Source organism: Lycium barbarum, chromosome 7, assembly GCF_019175385.1.
Source record: "Lycium barbarum isolate Lr01 chromosome 7, ASM1917538v2, whole genome shotgun sequence".
Taxonomy (NCBI): domain Eukaryota; kingdom Viridiplantae; phylum Streptophyta; class Magnoliopsida; order Solanales; family Solanaceae; genus Lycium; species Lycium barbarum.
The window spans coordinates 3817571-3837157 of NC_083343.1; the positions used below are offsets into that span (position 1 = coordinate 3817571).

General features: G+C 35.6%; 2 protein-coding genes and 1 non-coding gene across 3 annotated transcripts; 2 read left to right on the plus strand and 1 right to left on the minus strand.

Moving 5' to 3' along the window:
- Positions 1 to 4549: 4549 nt before the first annotated feature.
- LOC132602939 (translation initiation factor IF3-4, chloroplastic) lies at positions 4550 to 10566 on the minus strand. Its single transcript, XM_060315765.1, has 9 exons — positions 10192 to 10566; positions 7653 to 7692; positions 7502 to 7561; positions 7006 to 7058; positions 6374 to 6429; positions 6247 to 6280; positions 5683 to 5755; positions 5502 to 5594; positions 4550 to 4973 (listed from the first exon to the last, which is right to left on the minus strand). Exons 1-9 carry the CDS (start codon positions 10443 to 10445, stop codon positions 4833 to 4835), a joined length of 804 nt encoding a protein of 267 aa, XP_060171748.1. The 5' UTR covers positions 10446 to 10566; the 3' UTR covers positions 4550 to 4832.
- Positions 10567 to 12082: 1516 nt separating this feature from the next.
- On the plus strand, positions 12083 to 18564 carry LOC132602940 (eukaryotic translation initiation factor-like). The gene is made up of 9 exons (XM_060315766.1): positions 12083 to 12487; positions 14597 to 14671; positions 14791 to 14886; positions 15062 to 15250; positions 15703 to 15800; positions 16023 to 16110; positions 16204 to 16554; positions 16645 to 16887; positions 17226 to 18564. Exons 1-9 carry the CDS (start codon positions 12335 to 12337, stop codon positions 18258 to 18260), a joined length of 2328 nt encoding a protein of 775 aa, XP_060171749.1. The 5' UTR covers positions 12083 to 12334; the 3' UTR covers positions 18261 to 18564.
- LOC132604827 (small nucleolar RNA snoR103) lies at positions 14336 to 14440 on the plus strand. The gene has a single exon (XR_009568921.1). It is a non-coding gene; the product is annotated as a small nucleolar RNA snoR103 (small nucleolar RNA).
- Positions 18565 to 19587: the final 1023 nt, after the last annotated feature.

Here is a 19587-nt window from a genome sequence, read left to right on the forward strand (position 1 = left end):
CTTAGAAAGAAAGACAAGTTTCTCTCTATTTTCAATTTGAACTCATGGTTTTTATTTAGGTTGTCTCAACTCTCAAGAGAGATGCTCTTACACGAGAGATAATGGGAATTACTTTAGTGTATATTTGTATTGTTCATTTCAAGTATTCACAAAGATTTGAAACTTTATTCAAGTTCTGATCTATATAACTCGTAAAAGCCACATGATCTTCCACCCTTCTCTTCGGAGATGTTAAGATATAACACAAGAAATGGGTAATAATTAAATAAACGTTAAAAAAATCATAGGGTCATCTTTTTTTCTTTTCAAATTATAAATGGTCCAAGAAATCATTTCCTCGCCACACTTTCTTCCTAACTAATTATCAAGTTTTACAATTTGGATTTGCTAAAACCATTATGAACATACTGTTATAGCATACAAAATTACTACTCCTTCCATTCTATTACGCGATGGCGTTTGATCGAAAGTAAAATTTAATATGTTGATTGGCGTATATATTAATGATCAATAGAAGAATATACTACTAAAATAATGGCCGAAAAGGATATCACATTAATGGTAAATTCCAATTAGTTTAATGACTTTAAATTTTTGAATGTTACAAAGAGCTATATAGAAATAGAATGGTGTTAACCATTTTGGGACATCCTAAAACCAATAAAAAATAATCATATAAATTAGAAAAGAGGAAGTAATGAAATTATAGTGAAGGAATATGAAATGTAGTTGATGTGATTTTGATTGTTAACAAGTCTATTGCAGTTCTAACTTTTTGTTTTATTTTCTTTTTTGTAATTTTAATCTAACCTTATATATATGACCATAGTTTGAATTGAGAATAAGAAGTAAAGAACATAAAAATTAAAAGAAAAAAAGATACTTTTATTTTTTGTTTGGTGGCTTTGGGTGCAGAGATGTGGGGCTGTTTGGTGTGAGAATCCGTGGTTGAGTCAAATAGTTATTGACCGCAATCTTGGTCTTCTTTTCAATTACTTGGGATTTATTGAACTTAGTTTAACTTTTGTAAATCGCACTAAATTTGTCGCGCCCCGAACCATGGCCTGGGCGTAACACGGCATTCGGGCCTTGCTTGCATGTGTCCGAGCGAACCTCATGGCTTGCTTGTCAACATGGGCATCAAAACAATATAATCTATATGATGCAATTTAAATAAATCATGAAAATGTAATTTGCAGAATAAAGTCTTGAAATTATCTCATAGCATGAAATATCATGGAAACACAATAGTTTGCAAACATAAAAGCATAACTGACTCTGCGAACTAACATATGTCTATGAAACCTCTAAAACATGTCTGAATACTAACTACCAGGACATGACCCTGGACTACCATAACTGAACACTAATGCAGACTCCATGTTGAACCCCGAGAGAAGTGGGGCTCACCAATAAGCTGATATCTGAAGTGATCCTACTGCGCAGATGTATGCTCCTGAAAACCGATATCTGCACCGTGAAGTGCAGGCCCCGGGCAAAAGGGACGTTAGTACATGGTGAATAGTACTAGTATGTAAAACCTGCTGAAATGAAGAACATGGCACAACATAGATATAGGATATGAACTGAAACTGAATGTAACTTGAACATGAACATGAAACGTGAGTGAAGTCTTAAAACAGTAATCAATAGAAATACTTGTATGTAAAACTACTTGTAACGTGGGGAATGCTATAGTATAACCGACAACATGGTCTGGTACTTGCGTCCTACCAGCAGAACACTCACAACCTTGCCAGGGATATGAGATTTAAGTAATAATAAGCATGTAAGGATCCAAACTGCATAATGAAGGTGTTGCCTCCTTGCTCACAACCCTTATCCTACGGTGGCTACGTAGTTTCAGGCTATCTGAGCCTTCTCGGTTAACTAAGCAATTCCCAAAAACATGAACATAATATAGTTGGCTAAGAAGCCCATGATTTTCGTGAAATAACTTGTAATCATGATTTCACGAAATAACTTGTAAACATGGTTTCATGAAATATCTTGTAATATGGTTTCATGAGATAATTTGTCATAGTCTTGCAAACATGTTCTTGATTCATGAGTAATAACAATAGTTCATATATATATATATATATATATATATATAATTGACTTGAAAACATGCTTGTAACTTGCTACATAAAATCATAAAGTTTCATATAAACATAATGAGAACACATGAGGAAGAATTCATGATTCATGGATTAAGCTAGGGTTCCTAATAACCGTAATGGAAAATTAGGAATACAATAACGAATATAGATACAAAATTCATGTACATAAATACATAAATACGGGGTACCAATATGTTGGGTTTAATGTCCTAGGGTTTGAACTTCATGGATATCAAGAAACGGAGCATGGGGAAGAACGTAGAGATTCCCACATGTGGATGGAAGTTCTACATACCTTAATTGCTCCAAAACTTGAATTAAAGACTTGAGCTTTGAAGAAGATTTCCAAAATTTTGAATTCTTTAACCTTGAGATGGGTTTTCTTGAAAACCCTAGTTTTAGAATGATAATTTCTTGTTTAGATTACAAGGATAAGTGTTAGAATTAAGTTGGAATAATTAGAGTAGGCTTACCTTGGTGTTCTTGATGATGGGAGAGGGTAGGAAGTCATTCTAGGGCTTGAAGGAATGAAAAATAATGATTTGAATTGGTATGGACGAATATATACTGTCCTGGGAAAGTGTAGTTTACGTCCAGCACAGTGCTGGCCGTATTTTCAGTTTACGGGTCGTAAACTGAAATACGGGCCGTATTTTGCAATATGGACTGCATTGCGTCTCTTCAGTAAAATGGTCATAACGCCTTGCACAGATGTCCGTTTGACGCCCATAATATACCGTTGGAAAGGTATTTCAAAGCTCTACAACTTTCATCAAGGAAGTTTTCCCAAATTCCAAATAAGTTTTGAAATACGGGCCGTAAACTGAAATACGGTCCGTATTTAACCATGTGACATCAAAATGTCAAATTCCAGAATGTTCAGAAATTCTTGGTTTCAGTTTACGATTTGAAATACGGGCCGTATAGTGAAATACGGTCCGTATTTAACCATATGACATTCAACTGCCAAATTCCAGAATGCTCAGAAATCCTTGGTACCAGTTTACGCGTAAATTGAAATACGTCCACTGTTCATGGGCGTAAACCACTATCTCACAACTGAACAGGAAAATTCCAATTCCCACATTCTTTATCTGATTTTCCAAGTCTAGGATCATGGTTAAAGCTTACGTTAAAAGTACGAGGTGTTACAAAATTGAGGCCTTATTATGGAAAAGAACCTCCTTTAAGGACGAGTTAGGTTAGTCAATCCAGCCTGAAAAGAATTTCTCGATAAAACTTCTGTAAAAATATCACGTCTCAATTATTGGGAGGCGAACTAATCAACGAGAAAGAGACTTTACTTAATATAGACGAATACACTACAAGATTGAAATTGCACTAACGTCTCTCCCGCATTAAGTTGACTATACCTTTACACAAATGAATAGAAGGGAGACTTTTTCAACTACTTTGTGACTATTTGATTATTTTTCAATTACTTTGCAAATGTTAGTTATATTCTAAACATCAGCCCTTAAAGTGGCAAGGCCTCATGCATCATAAACTGCATGGCTGGCCTTATAAGAATATTAAAACCACATTGCTTGATGAAAAAGCCTCTCGCAAGAATCCAGCATAAGGCTGCATACAATAAATTCTTGTGGTTCAGCATAAGCCTCTCGCAACCCCGCACATAGCGAAAGTTTAGTGCACTCGACTGCTCTTTTTATTGCTTGATGAAAAAAGCAAACTTTCATTCATCCTTTTTTTATTATTTTTTTTATTTTATTTTTGCTACAGATCTGTTTTGCTAAATCAATTGTAATAAATTAAGTCAACTCTAGATTTATGCATCATTTATGCTAGATTTTGAGAAATCCACTTACAAATAGCTTTCATATTGATCCTTAATTTGAAATGCCAACTACAAATATCTTTAGAAGATGCTTGGGTTGCAAGTACTTCAAGATGAAGTCACCCCCGTAGAAGGTGTAGTTAGAAAACTAATTGATGGCTCATCATTCTGATAGGTAAGTCCCTCCTTTGATATACAACCCTACCCATACAACAATGAAAGAAAGGGAAAAAAAAAAAAAAAAAAAAACAAATTCTCCATTGTTCCTTTTTGGTGAAGGTGGTGTCTAGACCGGCACGACTTGCGCACCTTTCCTATGTCCCTATTATCTCCTAGCAACCAAAATAGGTACCGAATAACTCTTTTCCGCACAGGTATAGGATAATTCTTAGACATACAGAAAACAAACACCTCATATAAGCCACTAGGCTGAGGGCACATTTGTTTGGACGTCATGCATCGCGTCATCCCTGCACTAGGGACGTGGTCATGTTGTAGGGACGGATACTGGCCTTTTGTGTGTTACAAGCACAGTTGGCTTAAGTGCGAGTCCACTTTCTCTACTAATATTTGAACCCTATTTTCCACAGTCCATTTTACCTTAGTTGACGGATATGTCACACATGGATGCTTAGAAAATACTCAAATTCGTTACGTAAATATCATGTAAAATACAACAAGTGAAGTAAAGCTTAACTTCCTTCAACTTTACCTATTAGATGTTACTACAAAAACTGAATGTATCTTGCTACTGTTATAGACACTACACAAGTGTATATCCTATTACAGGCTTGTATGTGACTAAATTCTATACAAGACATATATCAGGGTGGCATCTCTCACCTTTTCACTTGAGAAATATATGCATTGATTATCTGCTAATGACACCTTCTAATAAATTCATCTGATGCTCAAACACTGGCTGAAACTTCAGTTGCTGGTTTTTCCTTTTTCTTCGGTTGCTCTGGAGCTTTCTGTACAAGAGCCTTATTCGGTACCAAAATTATGAAGACGTTCCTATCCCTGAAATTCTTGTTCTCCTCAGTTGCAAGCTGTGAATGACACCACAATATAAAGACGTTAACTAGCCGGAGAGGGAAAAAGAGTTGAGAGTAATTCATGTAGACTAATTGAAAGCACACATTCAAATAGTTCATTTAATCTTGTGTGGGCCAAAATTATTCTTTGCTATACTGATCTTGAGTAACTATCAAAATATTGGACTTCTAATCCCTACTTTTGCTGTTTACAGTGTTCGATGAATATTTTCTCCTGAGATGATGATTGAATACCTAAGAAAAAATCAATAATGCTGCGGTCATGATCTTACTTCTCATCCAAGATGTAGCAGATAAGATTCATAACCGTCTTCGTTTAGTATAGAAAATGGAAATGCCTACAGAATTACCATATTGAATATATTTGGGCTTTTACAGATACCTTCTGATACATGTTTTCAGATTAAAGGAGCAGCTTGTGATCTTAGTATGCACGCTTTTAAAACTATTCACATCTTCTGGACACAATGCATCGTGACTAATATTTACTTCTGACACGAGAAAAAAAGAAATCAAGCTTACCTCACCGACATCAGTCTGAAAACGCCTTAATAGCTCAATAGCATTATTTCTGAACTCATTTTCACGGCCTTTTAAGTTCACTATGACTTTTACCTGCAGCAAGTACCAACAAATAACTTTTAAACAATGAATCAGCAAATTCTCTAAAGTACTTGCAAGCTGAAATACAAGCTCGAGCTACCTTGTCACCCTCTTTCAAGAACTTCTGAGCAGCTTTCAAACGCACTGAATAATCATGAGAATCAATATTGTAACTGCAATAATATTCAAGAGAAACCTTTAGCTACCAGAAAGGAGACCAAAATAAACAAGATGGGGAAAATAGAGTAAACAATGTACCATGCCACAACATAATTAGTAAGGTACTGTATTTTACTCTAGAGAACATTGACATTGAAGCGGTTAGCATGTGTTAAACCTAACAATAGAACTAACTTTCCTTCCTGGTAAATCTGTCAAGCAATTTTAACTAGAACGACGAGATCTACAATATTGGAGATTCCCCTTTTCACCCTTTTTTTAGCAAGACCCCTTTATTACCCTTGAGAAAGCCTATTAACACAGAGAAATGGGAAGAAAACTTCATGCACCTTTTTTCATAGAAACCAAATATCAACAGAGCAGCAATCACTAAGACAGCTTTTCACTGAGTAGCTATCTAAATGAAGGAAGCTAACAAATAAAAAGCTAAAATTTATTTTCTTAATAAATATCAGTGTTAGGCATACATGATATGAAACCTTACCCCATTTTGAGCTCCTTTAAATCCATGCGGTTGGCTGTCATTGAAAAAAGAAATCGTTGGTAAAAAGAAGTAATTAAGAGGTCTCCATTTCAAAGGAAAAAAAACTTCTAAAAGATGAGACATTCACCAGCATTTTTCTTTTGCTGCTCTTTTTTCTTCTTTTGCAGTTCATACTTGTATTTACTGCCAAAAAATAAAGCAAAATATCAAAAGACAGATCTTTGAGCAATAGAAAATAATTAGAAACCCGTGACCAAGATATTCATTGCATCTAGTCAGCCTACACACGATCCAAACTGGTATGCAGATAATACTTTGCACCATAAAGTAATTTTCAAACAAAAATATCACAGCAGATATCTAGGACCATAAATTCTAACCACCCAATTCAAGCCAAATGGTTTGCTTCGAAACTTGGTTTTATTATGATTTTCATGGTTTCATGTAAGCTTGGCTTCCTTGTTAAGAAACATTCTTAACCCAGTTTGGTAAAAAGGGTCACAAGCCAGGCTTAATATCTTTTACTAATATTGATTTCACGCAAATGTAGGACTAATGAAATGGAACGGAGGGCATAACAATTATTAGATGAGACAAGCTGCAATTTTACTACCTTAATCACAGATAAAGCTTACATTTTTATCACAAATTTGATATATACTAATTCACCAAGTGTGTAATCAGATCATTCCAGAAACCAAGGACTACTTATCATAATTGAAATTCAGACGCAAAAATCTAGTAATGGATATATCTTACTTGTAATCCATCATTTTGACAACCGGCGGCTCTGCTTCTGGAGATAGAATCACCTACAAATATCCGCCAAAGGAATGCTTAAGATAACTAAATCAATATTAACTGTATCATAACCAGTATTCTGGATAAGCTACTCCTCCTCTTAACTTCTTTTTTCTTTATTTCTTTTTTTGAAATGGTAAGTACTCTTGATGTCAAAATCAGCACTGAGAAAGTGCTGTGATTACATCCAAAAAGTTAGCAAAGTAAAAATAACCTTGGCTAGCTATACTCTTCCTCTAACTCAACCTATGGAGAGAACTTCAGTTGTATTTCTCCAAATATTGTATTTCCTTCTAACTAAACCTGAAGCAATAATGTTCTTGTCTTCCTGCTACCAATCATGGGAAAGTTGGAAACATTTTGACCAATCAAACATGGGAAAATGTTTTCCCAAACACAGCCATAATCACAAAAGTTGAAGAAAGAATAAAAAGTCAGTCTTACAAAGACATACCAAGTCAAGGCTTGCATCCTCAGCTCTCTGAATAGCTTCTATTTTTGACACTATCCCCAACTACATAACAAAAACCAATCAGAAAAAAGATATCAATAATCAATAGCAACTCCGGAACCAACACAAAAAACAAATACGAAATTAGACTAACCATGTTCTGCTTATCATCAATGAGCCTAACCTTGTCTGACCTATTTCAAAACACCACAAAATAACTCAAAAAGTTAATATCTTTAACAAAAACGCAATTCATTTTAAAGCCAAACAAAAAGATTAAACATCACAATAACCAACAAAAAAAAAACAACAAAAAGGATAACAATTTGCCATAACACAAGCTAGAGTGTAGGAAGCGGTTTCAGCAGAGCCCACTAGTTTTAGTTCAAACATTGTAATTGTCCTAAGAAATTCATTTAATGTGTATAAATTTTAATTTAGAACACACTAACTCAAAAGGACTAAAACCCGAATCCATAAACTTCAAATCATGGCTCCGCCTCTTAACACAAGAACATGTAAATAAAAGTAACTCAAAATGTTAACATCTTTAACAAAAACCAATACATTTTAAACCCAAACAAACACATTTAACATCACAATAACCAAGAAAACCAAAAAGGATAATAATTTCTCATAATGTTACACAAGCTAGAGTGTAGGAAACCAGTAGTTTTAGTTCAAACCTTGTATTTGTTTTAATAAATTCATTCAATGTGTACAATTATTAATTTAGAACACATTAACTCTAAAGGACTAAAAACCGAACTCATAAGCTTCACATCCTAGCTCCATCTCTAAACACAAGAACATGTAAATACCTGATAGAGGAAATATCAAGTGCTTCGTCTTTCAAAGCACCAGAAAAAAAGAAAAAAAAAACTAAAAATTTAACATCTTCAACAAAAACCCAACACATTTTATAACCAAACAAAACCAAAAAGACACAGAAAGGATAAGAATTTCCCACAATGTTACACAAGCTGAGTGCACAACACAAGAAAATGCAAATACCTGGTAGAGGAACTATCAAGTGATTCGTCTTTCAAAACACCACAAACAAAATAAAAACTAAAAATTTAACATCTTCGACAAAAACCCAACACATTTTATAATGAAACAAAACACAAAAAGGCTAAGAACCACAATGTTACACAAGCTGAGTGCACACAAGCCGGGGCAGAGTTGCAGTGTAGGAAGTTGGTGCTGCCGAACCCAGTAATTTTGGTTCAAACGTTGTACTTGTCTTAAGAAATTTACTTAATATGTACAAATTATTAATTTAGAACACAATGACTCAAAAAGGATTAAAACACGAACCCATAAGTTTCAAATCCTAGCTCTACCTCTGATTACACATGAACATTCAAAACACCACAAAAGAAAAACTAAACTTTAACATCTTTAACAATAACCCAACACATTTTACTCCCTCCATCCCAAAAAAATTGTCTTCTTTTTCTTTTTAGTCTATCCCAAAAAGATTGGCACCTTTCTATATTTAGAAACTATTTAACTTTTTGAGATGATTTACAGCCACACAAATATCTAAGGCTTGTTTTGGACCATACATTTCAAAAGTCCTCCTTTATTTCTTAAACTTTGTGCCTAGTCAAACTAAGACATTCTTTTTGGGATTGAGGGAGTATAACAAAACAAACCAAAAAGACACAAAACTTATAAGAATTTTCCACAATGTTACACAAGCTAAGTGCACAATTTACACAAGAAATGTAATACCTCCCTCTCATTTCCGGAAGACTTTTGAAACTTATGGTCCAAAATGAGTCATAGATATTTGTGTGGCTATACATCATTTTATTAAAGGTAAAATGATAAATTTGAACTTAAACTGTTACTATTAAATATATAAAGGTGTCACTAAAAAGAAAAGAGCGTCAGATAAATTGGTACCAAAGGAGTACCTGATAGATGAAATGTCGAGTGCTTCATCTTCCACCGTACGTGGGGGCGGCTGGAAGCCTCCACCACCATAACGGGCTGTAACAGTGGCGGAATAGTATAAAAGGGAGGAGGAGCAAGAACAGAGCTGAGGAAGGTTAAAACGAAGCCCAAAAATGGAAGAATTAAGGGAAGGGAAGAAAAGGGGTTGTTTGGTTGTTAATGGTTTAGAGGAAATGGGTGTGAGAGTCCAGGGGCGGATCTACATGTCATCGAGGGTGTTCACCCGAACACCCACGACAAAAAATTACAGTGTATATATAGGGTAAATTTTCTGTGTTTATATGCATATATTAACTTTTGAACACCCTGAATAAATTATATTTAGCTTCTTTTTTTTCCGAACACCATGAATGAAAATCCTGAATCCACCACTGTGTGAGACTAGTAAGACCCACCATGGATTGATGGGGGTGGTTTTACAGAGGGATTAACATTTTTAACAAAAACCCAATACATTTTAAAGCCAAACAAGAACACTTAACCTCACAATTACCAAGAAAACCAAAAAGAAACAAAAAGGATAAAAAAAAAATCCCATAATGTTACACAAGCTGTGTGCACAACTACATAAAAACATGTACATACTCCCTCTGTCCCAATTTAAATGTACTAGGCACGGAATTTAAGAAACAAATGCAGACTTTTCAATCCTATGATCTTAAATTAAAGATATGTATACTGATAAGATAAAAAGGAAAGTAAGATACTTAAATTAGGACGGGGAGTACCTGATGGATGAAATGTCAAGTGCTTCATCTTCCTCGGTCCGTGGGGGCGGCCGAAAACCTCCTCGGCCGCCTCCACCACCATAACGGGCTGTGACAGTGGCAGCATAGTAAACAAGGGAGGAACAAGAACAAGAACAAGAACGGAGCTGAGGATTGTGAAAACGAATACCAAAAAGGGAAGAAGAATTAAAGGAAGGGAGTTTGGTTGGTATGGGTGTGAGGGTGAAGGAGGTGCTGGTAGTGAGACCAGCCATGGATGAGTGGTTTTTTACAAAGGAAAGTGTTAACAGACAGTGTGGTGGATCTTATCCATAGATGATACTTAGCTTTGTTCTTGAGGTCTTGACTTGGCCTCTTTTAACTCTTTTTTTTAGCTTTTGCTCTATTTATATGGTTGATGATAAATTCTTATTGGCTCCAAGGAGACACCTTCTTATTCTTTTACTGCCTCTGTATCAAAGATTGTATTTCTTTTCTTCTTAATCTGCCTTAAAAAAATTAATATTTTTTTATATTTAAAAATAATTTAATTTTATGAGATGTTTTCTCCGGATAAAAAAAAGTTTATTTAGTTATTTGCACACCTTTTAAAAAGTAGCTCTTAATTAAGCTGGTAGTGGAAGAACAGAACAAGTAGAAATCGACATATCCGTGACCTAAAGAATAGCTTACCACATATCTAAAATAGTACTCCACCTTCATTTTCCTAATTTAATTCCTGCTTCTAATAAAATCAAATACAGGAAATTTGATATACACATTTAAAAATGAGTTCAAGAATTCAATATGAGCAATACTCAATTGAGATGTCAAAATAAAAACAAAAAGGGCAAGTTCAGAATGCTGGATGCTGCATAAGCATTAAGCTATTTTTTAAACTTGCCATAATAGAGTCTTCCAGTAAGGAAGGTACACAAATTATGTCAAAAAATTCATTGGCCCAAAATCCACAGCCCAAGGGCAAATTAGTCAAAAGGAGCACTTACTTCCAAAAAAGTAACCCCAAATAACCCCAAAATAAGTTAAGCAGAAATCGATATGACCTAAAGAATAGTTTATCACATGTCTAAAATATTATTCCACCTTTATTTTCCTAATTTAATTTTTTCTTCTAATAAAAATCAAATTTAAGAAATTTGATATACACATTTAAGAATAAGTTCAGGAGTTTAATATGACCAACACTCAATTGAGGTGTGAAAATAAAAAAAAATGACAAGTTTAAGGTGGTGCATAAGCATTAAGCTATTTTTTAACTTGTCATAATAGTCTTCCAGTAAGGAAGGTACACAAATTATGTCAAAAAATTCATTGGCCCAAAATCCATAGCCCAAGGGTAAATTAGTCAAAAAGGAGCACTTACTTCCAAAAAGTAACCCCAAATAACCCCAAAATAAGTTAAGCAAAAATCCACACATCCATAATCTAAAGAATAGCTTATCACATATCTAAAATATTACTTCACCTTCATTTTTCTAATTTAATTTTTTCTTCTAATAAAAATCAAATTTAAAAAATTTAATATACACATTTAAAAATAAGTTCAGGAGTTTAATATGATCAACATTCAATTAAAGTGTCAAAATGAAAAAAAAAAGACAAGTTTAAGGATGCTGCATAAGCATTAAGCTATTTTTTAACTTGCCATAATAGAGTCTTCCAGTATGTCAAAAAATTCATTGGCCCAAAAATCCATAGCCCAAGGGTAAATTAGTCAAAAAGGAGCACCTACTTCCCAAAAAATAACCCGTATCACCCCAAAATACACTAAGCAGGAAACAAAATTACCAAAATACCCTCACACTACTCCGAAATCCCAAACCTATCCAAAAAAAGGGTTTCTTTCTCTCTTTTTCTCGCCCTAAACATAAAACGGCCTCATCTTCCCTTCATTCCTTCCTTCTCCTTCTCCCACTAGAGAGAGGAAACACTCTCTCTCTCTAAAAATAAATCCGTTTCTCTCTCTCTAAAAAAAAATCTCACCCTTTATATATTGGGGTTTTCTTCATTGTATAGATACATAATCTGTATCGTGGGGTTTTCTTGATTTTGTCTTATTTTTTGTTCTTGTGGGGTGTGTGTGAGAGATTTTGGAAAATTTTATTTGTTTGTTCGAATTGATCGGACGGTTGAGAATTGAGGTATGCAGGCTGATCAGACGACGGTGATAAGTTTGAGACCAGGTGGTGGTGGTGGTGGTAGTAGAGGAAGCAGAGTGCATCTTGGCCCTCGCTTTGAAACTACCTCTTCAGATCTCCCTTTACTTCGTCCACATGGCGGTTCTTCATCTATAAAGGTTCAATCTTTTTTTTTCAGATCTGAGTGTTTTGTTATTATTTGGGTGTGTATATATGGCTTTGTATTGGGCGTTTGTAGCTGATTTTTGGGTTCTTGATGGCTTTGTTTTTGTGTTGTTTTGTTGCTTTTTTGGATTTGGTACCTGATATTGGTTTGTGTAGGTTGTGTTAAGTCTTATTTGCCAGTATTGTGAACCGAGGGTCTTTCGGAAACAGCCGCCCTACCTTTCAAGGTGGGGGTTAGGTCTGCGTACACTCTACCCTCCCCAGACCCCACATGGTGGGATTATACTGGGCTTCTTGTTGTTGTATTATGCATCTTTTGTAATTTTATTGGTCTTTGTATTGGAAGAATGATTAAAAATTGAGTTTTTACATGAAAATAGTACTGTAATAAATTTTGTGTGTTTTGTTTTCTATTTGGGTGTATATATGGCTTTGTTTTTGTGTTGTTTGTTTCTTTTTTGGATAATCTTTGTTTTTTTTTTGGTACCTGATATTGGTTTGTGTAGATTGTGTTAAGTCTTATTTGCCAGTATTATGCATCTTTTGTGATTTTATTGGTCTGTTTATTGGAAGAATGATTAAAAATTGAGTTTTTACATGAAAATAGTACTGTAATAAATTTTGTGTGGTTTTTTTTTTCTTTCTATTTGGGATGTTTTCAGCTGATTTTGGGTTCTTGATGGCTTTGTTTTTTGTGTTGTTTTGTTGCTTTTTTGGTTAATCTTGGTTTTTTTTGTACCTGATATTGGTTTGTGTAGATTGTGTTAAGTCTTATTTGCCAGTATTATGCATCTTTTGTAATTTTATTGGTCTGTTTATTGGAAGAATGATTAAAAATTGAGTTTTTACATGAAAATAGTACTGTAATAAATTTTGTGTTTTTTTTTTTTCTATTTGGGGTGTTTTCAGCTGATTTTGGGTTCTTGATGGCTTTGTTTTTTGTGTTGTTTTGTTGCTTTTTTTGTTAATCTTGGATTTTTTTGTTTCTGTTTTATTGGTTATTCTTATGTTATTAGGTTTTGATCTTTTATGGGTCTGTTTTTGTTGGCAGAATGATTAAAGATTGAGTTTTTTACATGTATAACTTTGCTGTAAACATAACAACAACAACAACATACCCGGTGTAATCCCGCAAGAACTTTGTTGTAAACATAGTGGTAATAAACTGTGGCTTATAGTTGTGTCGTGTTTTTGTTCTTTTATGGGTCTGTATATTGGAAGAATGATTAAAAATTGAGTTTTTACATGGATAACTTTGTGTGGGTTTATAGTTGTGTCTTATGTTATTAGGTTTTGTTCCTTTATGGGTCTGTTTAAATAGGCAGAAGGATTAAAAGTTGAGTTTTTACATGTATAAATCTGTTGTAAAAGTAGTATAATGGATTGTGGGCTATAGTTGTGTCTTATGTTCTTTGTTTTTGTTCTTTTATGGGTCTTTTTGTTGGAAGAATGATAAAAAGTTTGAGTTTTTACATGTACAAATTGTTGTAAGAAATAATGACTGGTTTATTGATGGATTTACTGACTCTTGATGGTAATAGTGGTATGTGCTTGTTAGTATTGTATAACAATGTAAATTTCGATGTAGGGTAAGTAAAAATTGGATTTCTACATGGATAGTTTTTATCTGATTCTTGATGATAATGCTGTTTTCTGTTATAGGTTGCCTGTTACTTGCTTATGGTTATCTTACCTTATATTGTGTTCAAATGTGTATTTTGACCTTGTTCTTTTAAGTTGCTGAATTGTGGCTTGTCGATAGTATGGATTCTCCATGCCTCAATATGTTATTATTTCTGCTGTTATTCTTGCTTTTTACGTCCTAATTCTTGGCAGCTCACTTAAGGAATGTGTTTCTGCTGTAAATATGGACGGAGAACAATTGGTAGACTTTAGGTGGGCAACTAAGGAGTATTTGGTTGCCCATAAAGACCCTATTAACACTGAAATTCTCATTAATTGAAACCTATTAAAAGAATTTCTGAGAGCTTTGATGCTTGTAACGTTTTTATTTACTATAGTGCCTTTTCTTTCATTGTTGGGATTTAATTTTAAGAACCCCCTTTATGATACGTGTAGTAACTATCCTTTTATCTTTGTAGTCTGGAGACTCACGTTTTGAGGGCCGTGAGCGCGTTAAGTATACCCGAGATCAGCTGCTGCATCTGAGAGAGTTGGTAATAATCATATCTTTTAAGTTTTGGCTTATGTTAGCTTTTGCCATGTATATATATATATGGTACCCTTAATTTGTTTCTCCTTTGGGTTTTTCATTGGGTTGATTGTTTCCATCTAGGTGGTTAACATTTCTGATGATATCCTTCTAATCAAACAAGAAGTTGAATCTGAACTGTTTGGTGATGATGTCAGTCGAGGCCGTGCAGACACCAATGTGAGTATCCATTAAAACAATTGTACTTCCCTCTCTAGTTTTTCAGATGACTGGGATATCCCCATCCAAGCAAAAACTTCTCTTTTTCTTTTTAATTTAAAAAATCTTTATTTGTTACTTATTTGCACTATGCATTCTTGTGTTGTGACAAGTTGTCTCATTTATGTTTCTGCAGGCGCAGGTCCAATCTCAGACTCGTTATTCTGAGCCGGACACCCGTGATTGGCACAGCAGGTCATCACAATTTTCTGCCCCCGTGGAGGAAAGATCATGGAACGCTCCCCGAGAAAATAGAGAATTTGGTGGTCGGCAAGAACAGCTTACCTCACAGTTTGCAAGAACTCAAATATCTCCCAACAGAGGGGTAATTCTAAATCTATTGCCTTGTGTACTTCCAGAACACATCCAGTATCTATTTTAAGTTCCTATTTTAGGAAAACTTTCTTTCTGTTTTGCTACTACAAACTGATGAGATAACTTTTGACACTAAAGTCCCAACTGAAAAGAAGAGTTGAGAAATGAAGAGAAGTTGTTTAGTTGGTCCTTATACAATACCTTGGCCAAATTCAGTAATTGGGCTTTAATATTTCTTTGCAGTAATCTATGTAATATCGAATTAGGTGCAAGGGATATACTAATAAATAATTTGGAAGGAAGCTATTTTGACTAAAGTGATATCTATTATTCACATTTTTTTGTGTTTCAGTAATAGCAAGGGCATTGTTGTTGTCATGATTTTGAAAGAACAATTTTATTTGATATGAAGCTTTTTTTAGTTCTTGATCTCAAAAACCTTTATCTTTGTTTGTGAATCAGGGAGGACCTGCTCCTACACTAATCAAAGCTGAGCTGCCATGGTCAGTTAGAAGAGGCAATCTTTCTGACAAAGATCGTGTCTTGAAGACTGTGAAGGGGTAATTTTCTCTCTAATAGTTGTGCATTTAAGAAACCTATATGCTTAATTGTCATTCATCTTTATCCCTGTCTCGCTGTCCATCTCTTGATCTCTCATATTTATTTCTTTATAGACAAGGTTCTTTGTTTCAAAAGTTTGATTATTCGAGAAACAATTACGACATTGTTTGAAAATATGGATTTTATCTAACTCATTGGTACTAACTAATATTGATTTGCAGTATACTCAACAAGCTGACTCCGGAGAAGTTTGATCTCCTCAAAGGTCAATTGATAGATTCAGGAATAACAAGTGCAGACATTCTAAAGGTCTGGCACACCTCTGTTTTGGTTGTGTTCTTGTTCACCTCAAAGTTTTCCTTGTTTGCCCTGGAAATTTAATATGTTTTTTCTTTATTCCAGGGTGTTATTTCCTTGATCTTTGACAAGGCTGTATTGGAACCAACATTTTGCCCGATGTATGCCCAACTGTGTTCTGATCTCAATGAAAAGTTGCCTCCATTTCCTTCTGATGAACCTGGTGGCAAAGAGATCACTTTCAAGCGTGTTCTATTGAATAACTGTCAGGAGGCATTTGAAGGTGCTGACAAACTTCGAGAAGAGGCGAGGCAAATGACAGCCCCTGAGCAGGAGGCGGAACGTAAGGACAAAGAAAGGCTGATCAAAATTCGCACGCTTGGCAATATTAAGCTTATTGGAGAGCTTTTGAAGCAAAAGATGGTCCCTGAAAAGATTGTTCATCACATTGTTCAGGTTGTTAATTGCTTCCTTTTCCTCAGGTCTTTTTGTTTCTTTAATGGGTTAAACTGTACTAATGATTGTCTTTGCTGGTTTTGTTCACAGGAACTGCTAGGACAAGATCCTAAAAGTTGTCCGGAAGAAGAGAATGTTGAAGCCATTTGTCAGTTTTTCAACACCATCGGCAAGCAGCTTGATGAGAACCAAAAGTCAAGGCGCATCAACGATGTGTACTTTACCCGGTTGAAAGAACTATCAACAAACCCTCAGTTGTATCCACGGCTAAAGTTTATGGTTCGTGATGTGCTTGATTTACGTTCCAATCACTGGGTCCCTAGGCGGGAAGAGGTAACACATCATTCTAACTTGTATCTGTTGCCTTCTCCTTACCAGTATTATAAATATTTTTCAATTTTATTACTACTATTGTTTCTTTTACTTTGATTATCTTTGCTATTTTTGCTGTACCTTTCTTTCTTCAATATTTTCATCATAGCTTTTTTGCTCATGTATTTTTCGAACCTGTTATGAAAAATGATTTTCTTGAGTCGAGGTCTATCGGAAACCTCCTCTCTACCCTAGAAAGGTAGGGGTAAGGTCTGTGTACACCCCACCCTCCCGACACCCCACTTGTGGGACCACAATGGGTATGTTGTTGATGTAATATTCTTTCCTTTTTTGCGCAGGTGAAAGCAAAGACCATCACCGAGATTCACTCAGATGCGGAAAAGAGCATGGGGTTGCGTCCTGGTGCCACTGCAAACATGAGAAATTCTCGTGGTCTTCCGACTCAAGGGAGTCAGAGTCCTGGTGGGCTTCCTATGAATCGTCCAGGGACTGGTGGTATGATGCCTGGAATGCCAGGAACTAGAAAGATGCCTGGTGCACCTGGGATGGATAATGACAACTGGGAAGTTCCTAGATCCCGGTCGATGCCTAGAGGTAACGGGCCACTGGTGCAGCCAGGTGGACGAGGTCAGCCTCAGCCACCATTGGTTGGCAAGTCGCCCTCATTGAACCCTAGACTTCTTCCTCAGGGTAGTGGTGGCTTCGTTAGTGGAAGGCCTAGTGCCCTCTTGCAAGGTAGTGGGGCCCCTCCCGCTCGCCCATTGGGCTATGGTTTCAGTGTGGAGCCTGCATCACAGGCTTCTCGACCAGTTCAACCTCCTCCAGTCGCGGAAAAACCGCAAGTTCCTGCTGTGAGTGCGAATCCCGATGAACTAAAGAGAAAAACAAAATCTCTTCTGGAGGAATATTTCAATGTTCGGCTTCTGGAAGAAGCTTTGCAATGTGTTGAGGAACTCAAATCCCCAGCCTACCATCCCGAGGTTGTCAAAGAAGCAATATCAATTGGTCTAGACAAGAGCCCACCACGCGTTGAACTAGTTGCTCAGCTTCTCGAACACTTGTTTGTTAAGAAGGTTTTTACAGCTGGCGACTTGGTTACTGGTTTCTTGAACTTTGCCTCTCTGCTGGATGACCTTGCCATGGATCTACCAAAAGCACCGATAAATTTTGGTGACATAATTGCTAGACTAGTTTTGGCTGGAGCTTTGGATTTTAAGGTGGTCAACGAGATCCTGAAGAAGGTAACCGATGATCTATACCAGAAAGACGTGTTTACAGCTGTAATGGGAGCTATTAGCTCTAGTCCTACGGGCCAAGCAGTATTGGATTCACAAGCACCTGATGTTGAGGCATGCAAAGCTCTATTTCAATAAAAAGCTCAACTCTCCTGAAGAGCCATTTTCTGTAACCTCGGGGGATTCAAGAGCAAGTTGATTTTAAGGGAGTTGTATTTTTTTTTATCCAAGGTGAAAGTAGTGTGTGTTGAAAGAAAGATTTTGCCTTTTGAGGATGGTTAATTGTACTGCATAATTGCTCTAGGCAAAGGGGCCCTCATTTTGTATTAGTTATTTATTTATTCTCTCTTGACTAGATAATTAAAATTTTGTCAAACCTGTTGAGTTCATACTGCAATTGCTCAAGCCTTCTATTATGAGTGTTCCATTTTTGAAGGAAAAATCTGCTGTTGCGGTTACATTTTTTTTTTAACACCTACAGATTGCTATGCTATTTGTTCTTCTGAGAGTGTATTGTGTTCCAAAAGGGTCATTTTGAGTTTGTTTTAGTGAATGAATTCTACATAGTATCATTGCTGCCATCTGTATTCTCATTGATACGAGAATGCTTTTGGAGTGTAGGCCTTTAAATAGTTGGTTTTTATCAGTTTTGAGTCTGGTAACTTTTGTTTGGAATTGCTGTATGAATCCTGAATGAGTTTTTAAGTTACATACACCCCTTAATTTAAAGACTCATCTTTACACTGCCAGTGTTATATAACTGGCTATAGCGGGCGGTTTATCACTCTATTTTTCAGATTATCATTTTGGAAGAGCATGAGTGTTGGCTCACACTCGAAACTCAGTCTATAATGGGCAGGTTATCGCTCTATTTTTCAGATTATCATTTTGGAAGAGCATGAGTGTTAGCTCACACTCGAAACTCTTCTGACATGAGTTCTAGTCGCTGCACTGCAGTCTGTATGAGTCTTAATTGCTGAATTGCGGACCTTAACTCGTGCCAATGAGTTCTAGTCGCTGCACTGCAGTCTGTATGAGTCTTAATTGCTGAATTGCGGACCTTAACTCTTTTGGCACGAGTTTTAGTCGTTGCGCTGCGGTATGTAACTCTGACACGAGTCCTAATCACTGCGCTACGGTTCGTTTCACGCTGCAGTTGACAAATGAAGAACTTATTGACAATCATCATAGTATTGTCAAAAATAATAATTTACAATCATATCATCAATCTCATATTGTCGTACAAGGACAGTTTATGCGGTATTATCATACTAGGATTGTTTATGCGGTGGATAATTTCATGGAATAGCTATAAGGAGATTATTGTTTCTTATATGGTCAACCAAATGCAACATTACTTGTTACACGACTACGAGAATATTTCTAAATTAATCAAGTTAGTTTATAGGTAATACCTTTTACGAATTTGATAAAATCAAAAATTACTTATAACTAGTAAGTTGAT